The sequence below is a fragment of the Nicotiana tomentosiformis genome, chromosome 6 (assembly GCF_000390325.3).
Source record: "Nicotiana tomentosiformis chromosome 6, ASM39032v3, whole genome shotgun sequence".
NCBI classification, from domain to species: Eukaryota; Viridiplantae; Streptophyta; class Magnoliopsida; order Solanales; family Solanaceae; genus Nicotiana; species Nicotiana tomentosiformis.
In genome coordinates, this window is record NC_090817.1 from 42,331,103 (window position 1) to 42,351,786 (window position 20,684).

At 40.3% G+C, this 20,684-nt stretch overlaps 1 protein-coding gene across 1 annotated transcript; it reads right to left on the minus strand.

Annotated features, from left to right (window-relative positions):
* Nucleotides 1-5,350: 5,350 nt before the first annotated feature.
* Nucleotides 5,351-19,994, minus strand: LOC104099928 (polygalacturonase-like). The gene is made up of 4 exons (XM_009607064.4): nucleotides 19,480-19,994; nucleotides 18,435-18,724; nucleotides 6,447-6,672; nucleotides 5,351-5,836 (listed from the first exon to the last, which is right to left on the minus strand). Exons 1-4 carry the CDS (start codon nucleotides 19,912-19,914, stop codon nucleotides 5,609-5,611), a joined length of 1,179 nt encoding a protein of 392 aa, XP_009605359.1. The 5' UTR covers nucleotides 19,915-19,994; the 3' UTR covers nucleotides 5,351-5,608.
* Nucleotides 19,995-20,684: the final 690 nt, after the last annotated feature.

The window sequence follows — 20,684 nt, forward strand, 5'->3', positions numbered from 1 at the left end:
TTGTTTGGACTCATTTTGCTAGCCTAATTAATTGAAATTGATTTAGAAACATATATATATATATATATATATATTAGGCCAAGCTTTATCACCTTGAGTTGTTGCTAAGATATTTGATAAACATAAAGGGGTATATTCACTATTATGCACATGTATCTATGTTGTAAGTACGTGCCTCGTGATTTGATAAGTTTATTCCTTTCTTATGGAGTGGGCCGAACGCCTCAGCAGTATAATAGATGCATCTATGGTTCGTGTCAGTCAACCCTCGGCATTGTATATATTATTCTGGATCGGGCCGTACGACCTCAGCATAATCGTGCATTATATCGCTAGCAGTCCGAATATTCACGAGATTATCCTTCCATTGATGTCTGGCATTTCATATGGTATTCCTTATTCATTTGTCATTGGCACTTGATATTTTTCGAGCTATTGAGATAGAATACGAGATTGAGAAATTTATATTGTTAAAAGAAATTTTGAAAGATTATGTTGGTTACCGTTTTATCCCACTATTGTTGTTGTGCTTCATATCTGTTAAGGATTTAGCATACTGCTTTATTGGACCTCTAGTAAGTGTCGATGTCGGCCCCTCGTCACTACTTCTCTAGGGTTAGGCTAGATACTTACTGGGTACGCGTTGATTTACGTACTCATGTTGTACTTCTGTACTAAATATGCAGGATCTGACATGTTCATTTGGTGGACATCTGGGCACATAGGCGCAGCTGCTGAGAAGACTTTATGGTGAGCTACATTCCAGGCTATGTATTGCAGCTCACAGAGTCTCCGTCGTACTGTTTACTTTTATCCTGTCTTATTTACATTCCATACAGATGTTGTATTATTGTTGTACTCCTTAGTAAATGCTCATGCACTTGTGGCACCGGGTTTTGAGGATATTCTAGTTGATGCTTACGGATTTGCATATTATTATCACCTTTTATTTTATGAAATACTAATTATGTATGTACCCTTGAATTTTAAAGGTGTAAATTTCCATACTTAATAAAAATTTATGATTTCGAAAGTAATAAAATGGACATTTATGTCATTGTTTATCGTTGGCTTGCCTAACGGCGACGTTGGTCACCATCACGGCCTATAGTTAGTTTTCGGTCGTGACAGCTTGGTATAAGAGCTCTAGGTTCATTTGTGTCTCACGAGTCATGAGCAAGTCTAGTAGAGTCTTGTGGATCAGTACGGAGACGTCTATACTTATCTTCGAGAGGCTACAGGGCATTTAGGAGCACTTCCCTTATTGATTCCTCGCCGTGCGATTTGATTCCATGAAGCTTATGCCTTCATTTCCTTCCTACTCAATCTTATGCGACTGGAGCGTTGGTTATCAATTGGGCATCGTGGAGTTGTAATGGTACTGCAGATGTGGTGCAAGATATTTTTCCATACGTATTCAATTGGGCTATTGTTGTCGCCTCGTGGAGGGATGTTCTGTCATTTTAGTGCAATAATTAGTGTTTCCTACGGTTTTGCGGCTATACACGGTGCATTATGATGTTCATGAGTGGTTATCGGGCGGTGTTGGTATAAATGATAAGGTGCTTATTTATGTGTCACATCAATGAATGAATCGAAAGGAGGACTACTCAGTTCATAGTTTAGAGGTTCGGCATTTAATTCCAGCAGAGGAGAGGCAATTGGACTATGGATGTTAAGGCCCTGGTTGATGGAGTAGCGAGATCGGATATTTTCGAACTTGGTAGAAATTCTCATTTGTGACGTGGTGTAGTCATCCTTGTTGGAACGCATTGAGGCTGCTCAGTGTTATGGTCTCCTTTGAATTGCTTTCGGGGTAGGGTATTGCTGGATGGTGCCTGAGCAGCGATTATTAGAGATGGCAGTGTAAGGCGGCTTCAGGGTCGAATCAGTATTTTTCGTATTGATAGCTCCAGAAAGATGATCTTTGAGGAGGCTTAGAGTTGGTGGCAATTTATCCGTTCGGGTGCTACAAAAATGGATTATGATTTGAGGTAGTATTTGGCAGCAAAGGAGAAGGAAGGACATGGTGGGAGGTGTCTCGTGGTGATTGAATTACTAGCAGGTCAAGTATGAAGAGCAGAGGTCGAGAAGTTGCTTAAGGAGATGGTTTAACCGAAGTGGGAGTGGCAGAGTAGCGTATGGATTTTGTGGTAGGATAGCCACGTGCCTTGAAAAAGTTTAGAGGATTTGATCGTCGATTCAAAATATACATTCTTTTTCTTCAAGGAGTTTTATCTTTGGAACCGATTGATTTATTTCGCTTCATGCGTGCCAATGACTCTGGCCGTCATGGACTTTATTCTATTTGAAGCATTAGTAGCTAAAATATGATATTTAGCTTTGGGTCAGCAAATGTGTCTGGCAATATTTTGCAAATGAATTATCACTTGAACTTCAAGTTCACATTTCTTGTACGAGGAGCTAGATGTATACATAATAATTCATTCCATGTATTATTTTTTCAGGTGCCCATTTTCTCCCCCTAATGTTACGATCACCAATACATATCCCAACATTCTTTTGAGGACCATCTTTGTGCATTATGGTAGGACAATTAAATCATATAATACATCCATATCTCTAGATGAAAATTATTTGGTTCTTGACCCTGAACCAATTATGATAGGGAGAATTTATCTTAACTTATTGGCTAGATGCGTACAAGTGATGTTGTATATTAAATAATATACATTGTACCAAATTATGTTTTGGGAGTTTTGTTCTCATCACCAATGGTTTAGCTATAATTGGAGGCATACAATTTCTGCTAAATCAACTTGGATTTAAACCAGTATTATCAAGATAAATCATCATAATTTACATACTGGAACTATGCTCCAATAATTTGAGCAAGCAACCTTACAAAATCTAAACTGCAAGTTGATAACAAACGCACATGTGACCATACAATAGATGCATCTATTAAAATCGTATAATAGTAAATAGTCCACATGGCAGGTGACTAGGCCCATAAATATATCACCTTTTATTCAATTCATAAATCAAGGGATTGAATCCCAACCTTAGCTGGTATATCATGAGAATAAGCAGCACAAGAGAATTCTTAAAGAATCTTCTATTTCTTCAATATATGCCAATGTGAATTCTCAATTAATTTTCGCATCATAATTGAACCGGGATGGCCAAACGGTTATGCCAACTAATATTTATTTCAGTAAACCTCTATTTTACTTGTGACATGTGATTGCATCATCATGCTTATACTTGTTTAGTACAAATAGAAGAAAAGTCGGTAACCTTTTATATTTACCCGGTATGATTATAGTAATATAAAGATATTCAATCTTCCTTTAATTTATAGTCTCAATATGCCAACCACTTTGGCTTATACATTTGAAACTCAAAAAGTTTCTTTTGAGACTTACTATAATATCAATGTCAAGAACAATTTTATTTATTCAGATAGTAACAAATTAGTTCTTCCGGAGTTCTTAATTAATTTTATACTAGAAGATCTTTTGTCATACCATCCATATGGTGAATGTCTCATTTACGGAGAAAATTATATCATAATAATTATCATGGTCAAAATCATCATAAGCAAAATTATTTCTTGCTTTAATTTTGCTTTTAATAACCTTTTATAAGGCATGGCAAAATATTTTTGGCGTACCACATGTACGCGGCCAATGACATATTCATGTAACCACACAGTAATGTTCATTATCTTTATTTCTCTCAAACCTCCCATAGATGTGAGTTGTAATATTTATTCAATCATGCATAAGCACATTCTCTTCAAAGAATGGAGTATAATCATCTCGATGTACTTTATTATTTTTTCATACCAATTTGATAGTAAACATTGCATTCACCTTTTGAAGAATTATTTTAAGAACCCTTATTGTTCTTCCTTTTGTACTTAACATAATGATGACTATTATTATTATTTTATCATTTGCCACACCAATGTTCATTCGTCAACCATTTGTCTTCATTTAGACTTATTATGCACTACTAACATATTCTCTTCAGGGAATGGAGCATATCCAGTGGGACGAGCTTTTTATCTAAATTATATTATTTTGCATTAGTCATCATTATATCATCAATATGGTGCATTGGGACTAGAACCCAATGTCTTACCCTTATAAAAGTATGGCATACCATAATATGCTGAGACTCAAACCCAATATTTTATTATCATAATGTATCAGGACTCAAAATCCGATATCTTACCCTCATGATGTGTTGTGACTTAAAACCCACCATCTTATCCTCATCCTTTGGCATAATAGGCTATAGTGCATCACCCTTGAGCCTTTAATCACGAGGAGTATTAGATAACACTGCAGCGAAGGTCACAACTAATATGAATAACAGCGTAAATTACTTGCGTTTAATCTACAACACTGTCAATTTTTTTTCTTTTTTATGAAAATCAAATTTCTAATTCTAATGACCCACGTCACTGTATATTTTCCATCAATCGCCAAAAAGTGACTGCCCACAGACACGTATAATACAAAAGCAAATCAAAAGATTGGATATGGTTCTTCTTGATTCAACAAGCTCATTTTCCTGCACAAATAATATTGTATTTTGTGTAATATGAATAATACCAAATCTTAAATCCCAAATATTAAAATTAGAATTTATAGGAAGAATGAAAAAAAACACTCTCTCGACAATTGAAGCAAATTGATTCACATATGAAATACTCGAGCTTCCACTGGCAACCTAATTGATTCTAGGCAGTGGCGAAGCCAGAAAATTCAACAAGGGTGTTCAAACCTCTGTCAGTGGGCTATGTAAGGATGTTCAAGGTCTATTTTTAATCAATAATAAGTAATATTTTACCTTATATGTAGTATAATTTTTCGGCGAAGGGTGGTCAGTTGACCACCCTCGGTGGAAGGTAGCTTCACCCATGATTCTAGGTAGTCAACATTTTTGTAGTTCAACAATGGACTTGGTTATCTTCGTACTTTAAGATATTAATTGAAATAAAAAAAAATTAGAGTTTCGTGCTGATAACGTGTTAATAAACTTAGCTCAAAATAACAATATAAAACAAGAAAAAATAAGAGATATAGAGAGAAAGAGAGGAGAGATTCTTATTTCTTCCATGTATTCAAGTGTATACAATGCGATCACCAAACCCTCTATTTATAGGATGATATTTAGGTAATACAAAGGGATGTCATAAATATGGTATTAACTATTAAGATCATGAGGGAAGATCATGGAGAATGTTATGGAGGTGTGGGAGTTACAACCATAATGATAAGAAGTAGTGGGAAATTAATGGAGAAGAGTAGCGGGAGTAACTTATTTAAAAGTTATAAACATCCACTACATAATATAATATTTTATAACAGCTAAATTGTTTTAACAACATGTATATTTGTATTTTATCTTCTCATCATTCTCTTGTTCAACACAATAACACATATATAGATACAATGGAGATTCTTTCGCTTCCCCAAAACTAATTTTTCTAGAGGCCCCTAGGATACTATAGATAAAATAATAACTTGACTAAATCCTTTAAAGACAATCCAGATACTTTTAATTAATACAAGGTACAACATGTTAATTTTAACTATTACGAATCATTTTCTGCTTTTTTTTCTTCATTCTTTCAGAAGCAACCCTTGGGAATGACTGTGCCGCTATGTCTTCCCCTTGCATTTCTACAGTACAATATTGCTGGTCTTCTTAGGCGATCAATGTGAGTAAGCTTTATGTCTTGCAGTTTGATTCCGGTGCATGGATTTGTGTAACTGCAATCAAATTTCATGGCTACTTGTGTGGACGATGTTCCTTTCACATTCTTGTATGTTACTTGACTCACCTTTACTCCTGAATTCTATATTCATGTCACAGAAAACAGTAAGTTTATTTATATATAAATGACAGTTGTAATGTTAGTTATTCTTTTATGGTGCTTTATATTTAGATAAATTAGAATGATGTCATTATCAATTTATGTAATATAAATTTGGACAATTTGCACTTTTAGTCCCTCAAATATAAACAAATTCTGATTTTAATCCTTGTGAAATTTTGTTAAGCATATTTAACCTTCAATTAACTGAAATATGAAATTTGATTTTTGGTTGTGAACAATTACAAATTTAAGGAATTATTAACTGTTAAAACTATTTTAACTACCCATTAATTATGTTAAATGTGTATTCTTACTCCATATTTCAGCTCTAAAAATAATTTTAATACGACAAATTTTAAAGGATCAAAGCACAATCTTAATCCGATCAAGGTTAAATATTCTTAGTGAAGAATCACAAGGTCTAAAATCAAAATTTACCAATAACTGGGGAATGAAAGGTGCAATTATCCTTATAATTAAATTTTACATATACCGTGTTAGCGTTATTACACTTGGTCTTTTTATTGTGGTCAAAAGAAAAGTAGACGAAATAAGTTGAAATTTTGTTGGAGATAAATTTATGATATACCTGATGAGGGCAACTATTATCAGGGCAATAGTTTTGGTCAATGATTATGGGGTACCCAACATTCCTCATTATAAGATTTCTGAACATGAGATTTTTAGCATAGGTACCACTTGGTCTTGCCCATGACTTTACTCTAACACCATTCTGTGTCTTTGTGAAAACCGAATTGGTTACTGTTATATTCACAACTCCAGCTTCATTATTACTGCTTCCCAAACTTCCGATGCTGCAAGAGTAAAACAAACTATCAAGATGAACGTCATATTTGAGCCACAAGTTAAATTATTAATCATATAAAGAAATTAATTTTTTTCAGGTTGTACACGGTCGAAATGGATTTGGCATGTCCGATACGGTTCGAAGGGTGATGTATCGAAGTAAGATCCCGAAGTGGGGAGGGCACGAACTAATCTAGAGCCTGGGAAGGCCGGTCCGTGTTGAGATCGATATCATAATCAAACTCGAACAAGAATCGAACCATGGCGCGGGTAGATCTATCGTACAGATAATCCAAAAACCAACCTACATCGATCAGGAATCCGTTCGAGGGCTCGAACCGGGATCGAGCTCGAGTCAAGATCACAAGTTCGAGCTGAAATCAAGCTCGAACCAAAATCGAGGGTTCTAAGCAAGATCAGGCTCGCAGGCAAAAGCCGTTATAATCCCACGAGAGAGAATCTTGGCAGAAACTATGGAAAAGCTGATTTATCATGAGTTTCCCACTGAATGTTTATTTTATTATGCTTGGAGCCAAACCCCTTCACTATAAAAGGACTTGTTTTATCATTTTTGTGAGGCATCTATTAGAGGACGGAGACTATCAAAAATTGTATTATCCCCTCTACAAGCGAGAGTGATCTTTCTAGTTTCTTAGATTGATTCTATTTTTGTTAAAATATAAATTTCACTGTTCCTAATTGATTGACCTAAGTCACGTTTTCTCCAATTTATATTCATACTTTTATTTATCCTAGCATTCTGTATTAAGTTGTACCACGTATCTTCGGAACTGCGCCTAAATTCAACTCTATCCCCTTTTTTCGAGTAAACAGTTTGGCGCTCACCGTGGGGCCGAGAATAATAGTGGTCACTTATTTCCGAAAACAACCTTCAATTCAGGTTCGGCTATGAATAGCCACCGACCAAATGGCTTCGCCGACCGATTACGAAGCTGGCCTTCAAGATGAAACCAACAACTTGGCACTACCCGAGATTCGAGCCGGAATACCACTAGATGTCAATTCATAAATTGCTTTGGAAGCGAACCAGCGTTTCGAACCGGAAAGAAGAATTCAGGGCGGTGCTCGATCCGTAGCCCAAGACACCCAAAACCCGTAGGAGATCGGGGCCAGCTTACGCATGATCTTCGAGATGTTACAAGCCCAACAATTAGCAATAGCTCAGCTACAGAGCCAAACTCGCGCACAAAGCAGGTCGGTTTCCAACCCACTTCGAGAGGTCACCCCCAGAACAGAGCCTGCCATAGTAAAATCTAACGAGCAGGAATCGGGGACTAATCCCGGAATTACTAAACTGCTCGAGGAACTCACGAAATGAGTCGAAGCTAACGACAAGAGGGTAGAGACGTATAATGCCAGGGTCGATCAAATCCCGGGAGCTCCGCCAATGATAAAAGGGCTTGATTCAAAACAATTCATACAAAAGCCTTTTCTATCGAGTGCGGCACCGAAGCCAATCCCCAAAAAGTTTCGTATGCCCGAAATTCCTAAATACAACGGTACGACCGATCCTAACGAACATGTCACCTCTTACACGTGTGCCATAAAAGGCAACGATTTGGAAGATAACGAGATTGAATCCTTGCTATTGAAAAAGTTCGGGGAGACCCTCTCGAAAGGAGCTATGATTTGGTACCACAATTTACCACCAAATTCCATCAATTCTTTTGCCATGTTGGCAGATTCGTTCGTAAAAGTACATGCTGGTGCCATAAAGGTCGCAACGAGAAAATCAGACCTCTTCAAAGTAAAGCAAAGGCAGGGAGAAATGCTGAGAGAATTCGTATCCCAATTTCAAATGGAACGTATGGAATTACCCCCAGTCACCGACGACTGGGCCATACAAGCTTTCACCCAAGGATTGAACGAGCTAAGTTCGACAGCATCACATCGGCTGAAGCAAAATTTGATCGAGTACCCGGCGGTAACTTGGGCAGATGTACATAACCGATATCAATCAAAAATTAGGGTCGAGGACGATCAGTCGGGGACCCCGTACGGACCTGTTCATCAGAACAGGACAATTATTAATCAAAAGCAGATCGACAGAGAACAAAGGTCAAACAGAGACCGATATCGACCATACATCACCGATCGAGTAAATAATGGTTCAACACGCAATGCAGTTCGGAACAGTCAAAGAATTGATCGGGGACAAAATTCTCGGGGGTTTATGAGTAAGAGCGGCTTCAACAAATATGCTGAGCCTATAGAAGCACCTCGATTATCAGAGTATAACTTCAGCGTTGGCGCATCCGCTCTCGTATCGTCCATCGGACGTATCGAAGACACTAAATGGCCCCAACCAATGCAAACCAATCCTTCCCGGAGAAATCCCAATCAAACGTGCGAATACCATGGAAACCCATGGCCACAGAACGGAAGATTGCAAGCAACTAAGAGAGGAAATAGCTCGCCTATTTAACAAAGGGCACCTTCGGGAGTTTCTGAGTGATAGAGCAAAGAGCCATTTTAGAAGTAGGGATGTCAGCAAGCAGAACTAGCAAGAAGAACCACAACACATTATCCACATGATCATCGGTGGCACCGATACCCCCCGGGAACCGATGCTTAAGCGCACTAAAATATCGATGGTGAGGGAAAAGCGATCTCGGACTCAAGAGTACGCACCCATGGGGACTTTGTCCTTTGGTGATAAAGATGCAGAAGGGGTCATCCAACCTCACAATGACGTACTGGTAATATCCGTACTCGTAAATAAAACTAAGATTAAGCGTGTGTTGATCGATCCAGGTAGCTCGGCTAACATCATCTGATTGAAGGTAATAGAGCAGCTCGGCCTGCAGGATCGAATAGTGCCTGCAACTCTGGTCCTAAACGGGTTCAATATGGCATGAAAAACCACCAAATGGGAGATAGCCTTGCCAATAAATGTGGCCGGAACTGTCCAGGAAATAAAGTTTCACGTGATCGAAGGCGATATGAGGTATAACGCCCTTTTCGAAAGGCCATGGATCCACAACATGAGAGCCGTGCCTTCGACCCTGCACCAGGTCCTTAAATTTCCGGCATCGGGAGATGTCAAAACGGTATACGCGAAGCAGCCAGCCGCAAAAGAAATGTTCGCCGTCGATGAAGCCAAACCAATGTCCTCACTTTTGCCGATAAAGGGCCCGGGCCCGGAAGGAGAATAGGACACCAAATAGCAATCACAGACAGTGACTCCAACCCAGCCTAACAACCAGAAAGTCGAAGAGAATGAAGACCAAAGGGTCCCTCGATCTTTCGTAACTCCTGATGACTCTGATGCCACAAAATCAACGATCGAGGAGCTAGAACAAGTCATATTAATCGAGCGCCGGCCCGAGCAAAAGGTATACTTGGGAACGGGGCTGAGCCCTGAACTCAGGAAGAAACTCGTTCAATTTCTTATCAATAACATCGATTGTTTTGCCTGGTCCCATTTAGATATAACAGGGATCCCGCCGGACATAACGACGCATCAGCTAAGTTTGGACCACAGGTTCAGGCCGGTGAAGCAAAAAAGAAGACCCCAGTCCGATAGAAAGAACGCCTTCATAAAGGACGAGGTAACCAAACTTCTCAAAATAGGGTCCATTCGGGAGGTAAAATACCCCGAATGATTAGCCAACGTAGTCGTAGTCCCTAAAAAGGGGACAAACTTAGGATGTGCGTGGACTATAAGGATTTGAACAAAGCATGCCCCAAAGATTCTTTTCCATTGCCCAACATCGATCGCATGATCGATGCCACGGCCGGCCACGAGATCCTCACTTTTCTCGATGCCTATTCCGGGTATAATCAAATACAGATGAACCCGGAGGACCAGGAGAAAACCTCGTTTGTCACCAAATATGGGACATATTGTTATAATGTGATGCCTTTTGGGCTAAAAAACGCAGGGGCCACTTACCAACGCCTAGTGAATAAAATGTTCGAAGAACAAATAGGAAAATCAATGGAGGTTTATATTGATGACATGTTAGTCAAATCCCTGCGCGCAGAGGACCATTTAATTCATTTGCAGGAAACGTTCGAGATTCTGAGGAAATACAAAATGAAGCTCAACCCCAAAAAATGTGCCTTCGGTGTCGGTTCGGGCAAGTTCCTCGGCTTCATGGTATCACATCGGGGAATAGAGATTAACCCCGATAAAATCAAGGCTGTTGAAGACATCACCATCGTAGACAGCGTAAAGGCCGTGCAAAGACTAACGGGTCGGATCGCCGCCCTAAGCCGATTCATATCGAGGTCATCCGATCGAAGTCATAAATTTTTTTCTGTACTCAAAAAGAAGAATGATTTTTCGTGGACCCCAGAGTGCCAACAAGTATTAGAAGGACTAAAACGATATCTGTCAAGTGCACCACTGCTTCACACTCCAAAAACCGATGAGAAACTTTGTTTGTACCTAGCAGTGTCGGAAGTCGCCATAAGCGGTGTCCTGGTTCGAGAAGAGCAAGGTACGCAATTCCCAGTTTATTATACAAGTCGAACCTTAGGAGAGGCGGAAACTAGATATCCGCTCCTAGAAAAGTTGGCGCTTGCACTAATAAGCGCCTCAAGGAAGTTAAGGCCGTATTTCCAATGTCATCCCATATGCGTATTGTCTACTTACTCGCTTCGTAATATTTTGCACAAACCCGAGTTATCAGGCCGGCTGGCCAAATGGGCCGTCGAACTCAGTGGGTACGATATCGAATATCGACCCCATACGGCCATCAAGTCTCAAGTCCTAGCAGACTTCGTGGCCGATTTCACACCAGCCCTCTTACCCGAAGCCGAAAAAGAACTGTTGAAATCAGGTACATCATCAAGGGTATGTGTCCTTTTTACGGATGAGGCTTCAAACGTAAAAGGGTCCGGGCTGGGCATAGTTTTGAAACCACCCATGGGTGGCATTATTAGATAATCTATTAAAACTATCAGATTGACTAACAACGAGGCCGAGTACGAAGCCGTGATTGCAGGTCTCGAGCTGGCTAGAAATTTGGGAGCAGAAACCATTGAAGCCAACTGCGATTCCTTGCTGGTGATGAGTCAAGTAAACAAAACTTTCGAAGTTAGAGAAGGTAGAATGCAGAGATATTTAGATAAATTGCTTATCACTTTGCGCCATTTCAAACAATGGACTTTACGGCATGTACCACAGGAACAGAATAATGAGGCCGACGCACTGGCAAATTTAGGGTCATCGGTCGAGGTAGATGATATGGGCTCGGGAAATGTGGTTCAACTTTTGAGATCGGTAGTCGAAGAAGGACACGCCGAAATAAATTCTACAAGCTTAACTTGGGATTGGAGAAACAAGTATATCGAATATTTGAAAAATGGAAAACTCCCATTAGACCCTAAAGAGTCCAGAACCCTACAGACCAAGGCTGCTCGATTCACTCTGGCTTCAGATGGAACACTGTACCGAAGAACGTTCGACGGACCATTGGAGGTATGCTTAGGTCCGGGGGATGTCGATTATGTCCTACGGGAAGTGCATGAGGGTACTTGCGGGAATCACTCTGGAGCCGACACATTAGTCCAAAAAATAATCAGAGCAGGGTATTATTGGATCGATATGGGCAAAGATACGAAGGAATTTGTTCGTAAATATGATAAATGTCAAAGGTTTGCGCCAATGATCCACCAGCCCGGAGAACAAATCCACTCGGTCCTATCCCCGCGGCCTTTCATGAAATGGGGAATGGATATCGTCGGCCCTCTGCCATCGACCCCAGGTAAAGCTAAATTCATTTTATTTATGACTGACTATTTTTCTAAATGGGTTGAAGCGCAGGCGTTCGAGAAAATAAGAGAGAAAGAAGTCATAGACTTTATTTTGGATCATATCATATGCCGGTTCGGGATACCCGCCGAAATAGTATGTGACAATGGAAAGCAATTCATTGGCAGCAAAGTAACAAGATTCCTCGAAGACCACAAGATAAAAAGGATACTGTCGACGCCGTACCACCCCAGTGGGAACGGGCAGGCCGAATCAACGAATAAAACTGTCATTCAAAACTTAAAGAAGAGGTTGAACGATGCTAAAGGGAGATGGCAAGAAATCCTGCCCGAAGTCCTTTGGGCATATCGGACAACATCAAAATCCAGTACGGGCAACCCCGTTCTCCTTAGTATATGGATCCGAAGCATTAATACCAGTCGAGGTTGGTGAACTCAGTGCCAGATTTTGATTCTCGATAGAAGAATCAAATAACGAGGCTATGAACACAAGCCTCGAACTATCGGACGAAAGGCGAGAAACTGCCCTCGTCCGAATGGCCGCCCAAAAGCAACGAATCAAAAGGTATTATAACCGAAGAACCAAGCTCCGCCATTTCAAGCCTGGGGACTTAGTGTTAAGAAAAATTACCATTAATACCCGGAATCCGAATGAAGGGAAGCTAGGACCGAATTGGGAAGGACCATATCAGGTACTCGAGGACATCGGAAAGGGATCATACAGGATCGGCGTTATAGACGGCAAACAGTTATCAAGCAATTGGAATGTATCACATCTGAAATGGTACTACTGTTAAGGTACAACCTTTCCATATTCGTTTACATCTCGAAACTGACCCCTGCAGAAGTCTGAACAGGGGACGGATCTCTCATCAGAAAGCACGCGTTGCACTCTTTTTTCCTTAAGACCGATTTTTATCCCAAATGGGTTTTTCGGCAAGGTTTTTAATGAGGCAACCACTGGTCGTGCAGCACTTATGATAATATCCGAGGCCCCGTAAGAGAGTTACTTCACAGCGACAGGGTCCCGATAGGAAAACTGTAAAGAGCCAAATTATCGAAGCGAGCCATGCTCGTATAAGTTGGCTCGAACCCAGGCGTGTAATAACATGTGAAGAATTAAGATATAATGCGACCATTAAGCCTACGGGCTATATATTTTTTATCTCAAGTTCGAGCAAAACCTGTTTCGACCAAATAAGCCTACGGGCTATTTCTCATTTTGAGTTCGAGCAAACACTCACTCAACCAAATAAGCCTACGGGCTATTTCTCATTTTGAGTTCGAGCAAACACTCACTCAACCTAATAGCCTACGGGCTGCATTAATTCGAGTTCGAATCATTCATTCGATCAAGCCTACGGGCTATTTTTTAATTCGAGTTTGAGCAAACACTCACTCGATCAAATAGCCTACGGGCTGCATTAATTCGAGTTTGAATCATTCACTCGATCAAGCCTATGGGCTATTTTTTACCTCGAGTTCGAGCAAAAACTCACTCGACCAAATAGCCTACGGGCTGCATTAATTCGAGTTCGAATCATTCACTCGATCAAGCCTACGGACTATTCTTTAATTCTAGTTCGAGCAAACACTCACTCGACCAAATAGCCTATGGGCTACATTAATTCGAGTTCAAATCGTTCACTCGATCAAGCCTACGGGCTATTTTTTATCTCGAGTTCGAGCAAAAACTCACTCGACCAAATAGCCTATGGGCTGTATTAATTCGAGTTCGAATAATTCACTCGACCAAGCCTACGGGCTACATTAATTCGAGCACAAGCAAACACTCGCTCGACCATCACGCCCACGGGCTATATTCTCTTCAAAATCGAATCGTTGATAATTAAATCGAGCACAAGCAGACACTCGCTCGGTTGAAGAGACTGCGAGGTTCGAGTTTGATTAATTGGTTTAAAATATTATGGAAATATTCATGAGGCAAATCACAGCAACCCAGGAAACAGAATCAAAAGCAAGTCGGCAAGAAAAGAGGCCTATACACAAAATTTATTTACATGGGTGGCTACAACAAAAATTTATTTAAACGGGAGAGGTCTTTTCTTTATCAGATTCCCTCCTCGGTTCTCAGATCCACTTTTGCGCCCGTCGTCGTCTTCATCATCATCGGAAACCAGAGCTTCGGCATCAGCCTCGAGTTCTTTTGCCCTTTTTATCTCTTCCGTGAGATCGAAGCCTCGAGCATGAATCTCCTCGAGGGTTTCTCTCCTGGATCGGTACTTAGCAAGTTCGGCTGCCTCTCTTGCTTGAACTTGGGCAGCTTCAGCATCAGCCCGATAGACGGCCATGAGCGCATCCGCATAAGTCTTTGCCTTTTCGGCATCGGATTCGGCCTTGGCGAGTACTGAGGCCAACCGAGCCTCAAGCTCCTTGATTTTCTTTGCTTGAACTAGGTTTTTCACCTTCACTTTCTGAAGTTGGGTTTCAGACGACGATAACTGGGCTCGAGCGGTCTCTTTTTCTGCAGCAAAGCGGTCCATACCTTCTTTCCACCGCAAGGATTCCATCCTTATCACATCGACCTCCTCACGCAGCCTCCCTATCATCTCGATTTTTTGCTGCAGCTGTGAGACCGAAATATTAGATACCGTTCCGGTATCAAACCCATAGGTTTTCAAAAGCATCATTACCTGCTCAGACAAATCATTCTGGTCTCGATAAGCCTTGGACAGCTCGGCCCAGAGATCTTTTATTTCCTCTTCTCTCTGTCCTAAGGAAAGTTTGAGAGAGTTCGTCTCATCGATAGCGCATTTCAGGTCGGCCACGTATCGATGCAGCTCATTTTGGGAACGAGAACATTGTTCTCGATGGACTGCCGCAGCCTATGAAGAAATAAGGAGCAAAGTTAACGAGAGACGAGCATAAAGGCAATACCAACAAAAAGGTTTTCAAAAGACTCACTTGGTCCAAAGCCTGCCGCAAACCGTGAAAAAGATCCGATTCATCACTGGCAACGTCCTCGATACCAGTAAACAGGTCACACAACGGATCCTCTTCATCGTGAGGCCTATCTAGATTAAGGGCCCCCAGAGCTTGAGCTTCCCGAATAACCCCTGCGGAAAAAGTGGGAAAGAGAGGCGAGTCCTCGATCGCTGCTGCCTCAAGTGAATCGCTAGGAGCATTCCCCTCGGCTCGGAGGGGTTCGAAGGGCTCCCTGATTGTAACCCCTGCGGGTTGATTCCGATGAGAGGTGTCTTCGATATCCGATAGTTCGGGGACTCTGCCAGAACCACTCTCCGGTATATTTTCAGTTCGAGATGGAGCCCCATAGGGCATCATCGATCCAGCTGGCATTGAAGCATCGGTGGCTCTCTTCGTCCGGACAGCCAGCATGGACTCATTATTTTCTTCTTCTTCTTCTTCTTCTTCTTCTTCTTCTTCTTCTTCTTCTTCTTCTTCTTCATCCCTTAGGCGCAACACGGATTCTACGGTCAAAGGAATGACATTCTTGTTTGGTTTACGAGCCGTCATCTTCTTCGATTTTGGATATTCGGACAACGAAGCTCTCTTCTTTTTATTTTCCTTCACAGGCTTTGGAACGAAGGTCGAGACATCCTCCTCATTAGACAGAGGTCTCAAGACCACATCCTTACCCAAACCTGCATATGGGAAACTTTATCAAAAATATATCGAGAAGTGCCTTGTCAGATTCCGAGAAATGAGCTTACTGTGGTTTTTGGCCTCCCACCGACCCTTAGACAAATCACGCCATGAGCGCTCGACATATGTGGAAGTCGAAACAAGAGCCCGTACCCAATTCTTGAGGTCGGGAACCGCTCCGGGCATCCAGGGAACCGCTACATCACGAAAAGGGGAGTGTCGATAAGAGAACAAATGAAAGAACAAAATAGAAACAACAGCAAAATCACACTTACGTTTCAAATTCCACTCCTCGGGAAAGGGCATCTTTTCAGTCGGGATCAGGTCCGAAGTCCTTACTCGAATGAACCTGCTCATCCAACCCCGGTCCCTGTCCTCGTCAATACTCAAGAACAAAGCTTTGGTAGCCCGACGCTGGAGTTTTATTAACCCTCCCCGAAAAAGTCGGGGACGGTATAGCCGAATAAGATGATCAAAGGTGAACGACATCCCCTCGATTTTGCTCATAAAATATCGGATCAGAATAACGATCCGCCACAAAGAAGGATGGACCTGGCCTAAGGTTACCTGATACTGTCGACAGAAGTCGATAACGACGGAATCGAGGGGACCCAAAGTGAAAGGGTAAGTATATACGTTCAAAAACCCTTTCACGTGAGAAGTAATGTCTTCATCAAAGGGTAGGTATTATCACTTCTTTTTCACCCCAATTGTAGTCCTTCTTTAACAGATCGAGGTGCTTCTCAGTAATCGAACACATGTACCTCGATACCGGCTCACACCGGCCAGGGACCGATGAACCTTTATCAACTTTAAAATCTGAAGTAAGGACGCACGCCCCAGGGACACACTCCTCTGGCCGTGGTTCCACCGGTGTCTCATCGGCGACACACTGTGAAGATGAAGATTTCTCTTTCTGAGGAACTGTTTACGATGTTTTCGCCATTTTTTGAATTCAAAAATAAGGAGCAGAAGGAGGTGATAGAGATTTGGTAGAATTGAGGGATCCTTTCGGAAAGAAATCACAGCTTTTTTGCAAGAAGAGATTGAGAAATTTTAGAAGATTGAAGATGTAAAATTGGTAAAAGATAAAGGTGAGAGTGATTTATAGGTTCAAAGCGACGGCGGTTCATGTGCGTCATGGTCGAACCTGATGGAATCAACAAAATATAATCCAATCGAGCGGTTAAAAATCATATCGTTTCTCGCCATATTTATTTCTGAGAAACGAGGGGACTATCTGTGTACGGTCGAAATGAATTTGGCATGTTCGGTACGGTTCGAAAGGTGATGTATCGAAGTAAGATCCCGAAGGGGGGAGAGGGGGGGGCACAAACTAATCTAGAGCCTGGGAAGGCCAGTCCGTGTTGAGATCGATATCATAATCAAACTCGAACAAGAGTCGAACCATGGCGCGGGTAGATCTATCATGCAGATAATCCAAAAACCAACCTACATCGACCAGTAATCCGTTCGAGGGCTCGAACCGGGATCGAGCTCGAGTCAAGATCACAAGTTCGAGCCGAAATCAAGCTCGAACCAAAATCGAGGGTTCTAAGCAAGATCAGGCTCGCAGACAAAAGCCGTTGTAATCCCACTAGAGGGAATCTTGGCAGAAATTATGAAAAAGCTGATTTATCATGGGTTTCCCACTGAATGTTTATTTTATTATGCTTGGAGCCAAACCCCTTCACTATAAAAGGACTTGTTTTATCATTTTTGTGAGGCATCTATTAGAGGACGGAGACTATCAAAAATTGTATTATCCCCTCTACAAGCAAGAGTGATCTTTCTAATTTCTTAGATTGATTCTATTTTTGTTAAAATATAAATTTCACTGTTCATAATTGATTGACCTAGGTCACGTTTTCTCCAATCTATATTCATACTTTTATTTATCCTAGCATTCTGTATTAAGTTGTACCACGTATCTTCGGAACTGCGCATAAATTCAACTCTATCCCCTTTTTTCGGGTAAACACAGGTATATAAATAAAGTAACCATTTGACTTACTAAAAAATGGGTAGATGAATTGTTTTCTCAACGTTTCAATTTAAGTTGATTTGACAATTTAACTTTTTACTCTTTTATTAGAAAACGTATAAAAAATTTACTTTTCTTCCTTAATTTGTCAAAGTTAATTTTTCTTTTCCCTAATCTCTTCATATTTCAGAAACCCCTACCTTTTATTTGTCTTTCTCTTTGATATTCTTATTCAGCTTCTTTTTCCGATCCAAAATTTTATTAGTTCAAGTGTTTAACAATCTTTTAAAAGTTTAGGCCTCACATTACATTTTGACTTTAGGCCAAACATGTGCAGAGAGTAGGAAAATGGGATGAAGTATGTTGAGCATAAAGAAAAAATGAACAGTAATATGAAAGTAATCATTTAATTAATATGACCTGATGCCGTGTCCAGGGCCACATCCAATTTCTTCGATCCACAAGTTGATGGAGCCAGGGCCAATGGAAATACAGTCATCTCCAGTTTTGATTGTGCTGCCTTTAATCGTAACTCCTCTTGAATTCTCTATATGAATTCCATCAGTGTTTGGGCTTCTACTTGGAGCTCTTATTTTCAAATTCTCAACTCTAACACGGCTGCTATAATCAATACCCACATGCTTTGTTTGACTATTCACTGATGTTAATCCACTTACCAGTACATCATCGCACCAAAAGAATGATATTGACTGCATGCATTAATTAATTCAATCATAGAGTTTATAACATATTGAATAGTAATGTGAAAGTTGTTATCATATTGCATTTTTTATAACATGATAGAAGAAATTTTATCCGTTACGGTCTCTACTTTGCATGCATTGATGATAATTTCAAATTCAGATGCATAAATTAAACTATGTTTCCGGGAGTAAAGAGTCCCATCTTTTATAAGGGTCAAAATTATCAACCATACTCCGAATTACACGTGTTCACAAGAAAAATATTCTTTTAAATTCTCTTGTTACTCAAAAACCTATAACTTGTAATCAGTATACTCATATTTATGCTACAAAATGCACATTCAACATTAATCCATGCAATGATCATATGAGGTTAAAAGTAGAGATTTACGTTTTTTATTTCATTTTACGGCTATACTAAGATTAGACAAGAGCCTTTAAATAATAAGTTAATTAGTACTCCTTCCGTTCCCTTTTAATTGTCAAGTATTCTAAAAATAAATTTTTATTTTTACTTGTCACTTTTGGCATATAAAGAAAAAAATAATTTATTTTTCCTGTTTTGCCTTTAACATTAATTACTCATTCTAAATTATTTTTTAAATTCATTAAGACTATACACCAATTAATACGGGTATCATGGTAAATTATGCACTTTATTTATTGTTTCTTTAGGGGCGTACAAAATTCAAAGTGGATAAGTAAAAGTAAACGAAACGAGTAATATTTATATTTACGTGTTTCAAGAAATATAAACGTACCTTTGCTCCCTGGGGGCAGGAACGGCCAGCTTTACGACACGACCAAAAAGCACTTCCTTGGGCGTCAATGGATCCACCATAAACAGAAAGCCTACTAACTTTATAAAACAAAATCCAGAAGCCAGAATGGCCAATGGCGTTATAATCTGCCGGAGCAACAAGAGTTCCATCTACTCGGAACTCAATTCTGCTCCGGCAAGGGCCGGTGAAGGTCACTGTTCTTATCAAAAATGTTCCACGAGGAACATAAACATTAGCTGGGCTAATGGAGCTGCATGCGGCCGACCAGGCACGAAGAAACGCTGTGGTCGAGTCCGTTCCCCCGTCGCCCCTAGCTCCATAACTCACCACATTGTAGGCTAAGCAAGAAGGCAGAAATAAGGATATGAAAGAAAAGAAGACTAGGGCCAAAAGAAATGTTCTAAAGTTGGCCATATTGTTTTGAGCAACGTGATGAGCTTAAGGTTGTATGAACTTGCAAATTAATGAGCATATTTATACTTGGGTAATTTGCTTGATTTGAATCTAATGCAGACATATAAAGTGACTTAAATGTCAAACCCACGTCGCGTACTCAGATATGTAGAGTAGTGTGATGGAGATGAATTCTTGGGAGATGTGTAAGCAATTAATGTGAGAATTTTTTTCATCTAAATTTAGAGAGTTGGAGAAGGAAAGTCACAGATTAAGAATAGATATATTAAGACACATGAAGAGGGCAAGAATTGCATTGGTTGAGTACAACATCAACATGTGAGTTGCTAGATTCTAATTAAAACGGTGCAGAAACTAGATCTGTTAACGAGATAGTTACTTCTTGTCCAAAATATCCTCTTTCCATTGCATCGTTAATAATTAGGGTTTTGATGATTAATAAAGTGTGTCCAGTGAATTTGTACTAAGAACGAGGTCCTCAAGGTAGCTGTTAAATGTGTACTAAGAACCAGGTCCTCAAGGTAGCTGTTGACGGTTCTTACAAGATAGTAACTTTTACACAAAGTTACTATAGTCCTAGATTGATGGAAAGGACTCTCGATGCAATAAGGATTATTGCCCAAGAATATTTGCTCGCATAAGTGATAGACAATAGTCACAAGACTCGCGGAGTCCTTGGAACTTTAGGATTGCTGTCAAACAAGAAGTTGACTGTGTGTAGGACTCCCAAATATATCGGAATACTATGAAGTTAAATAATTTTCCTATGG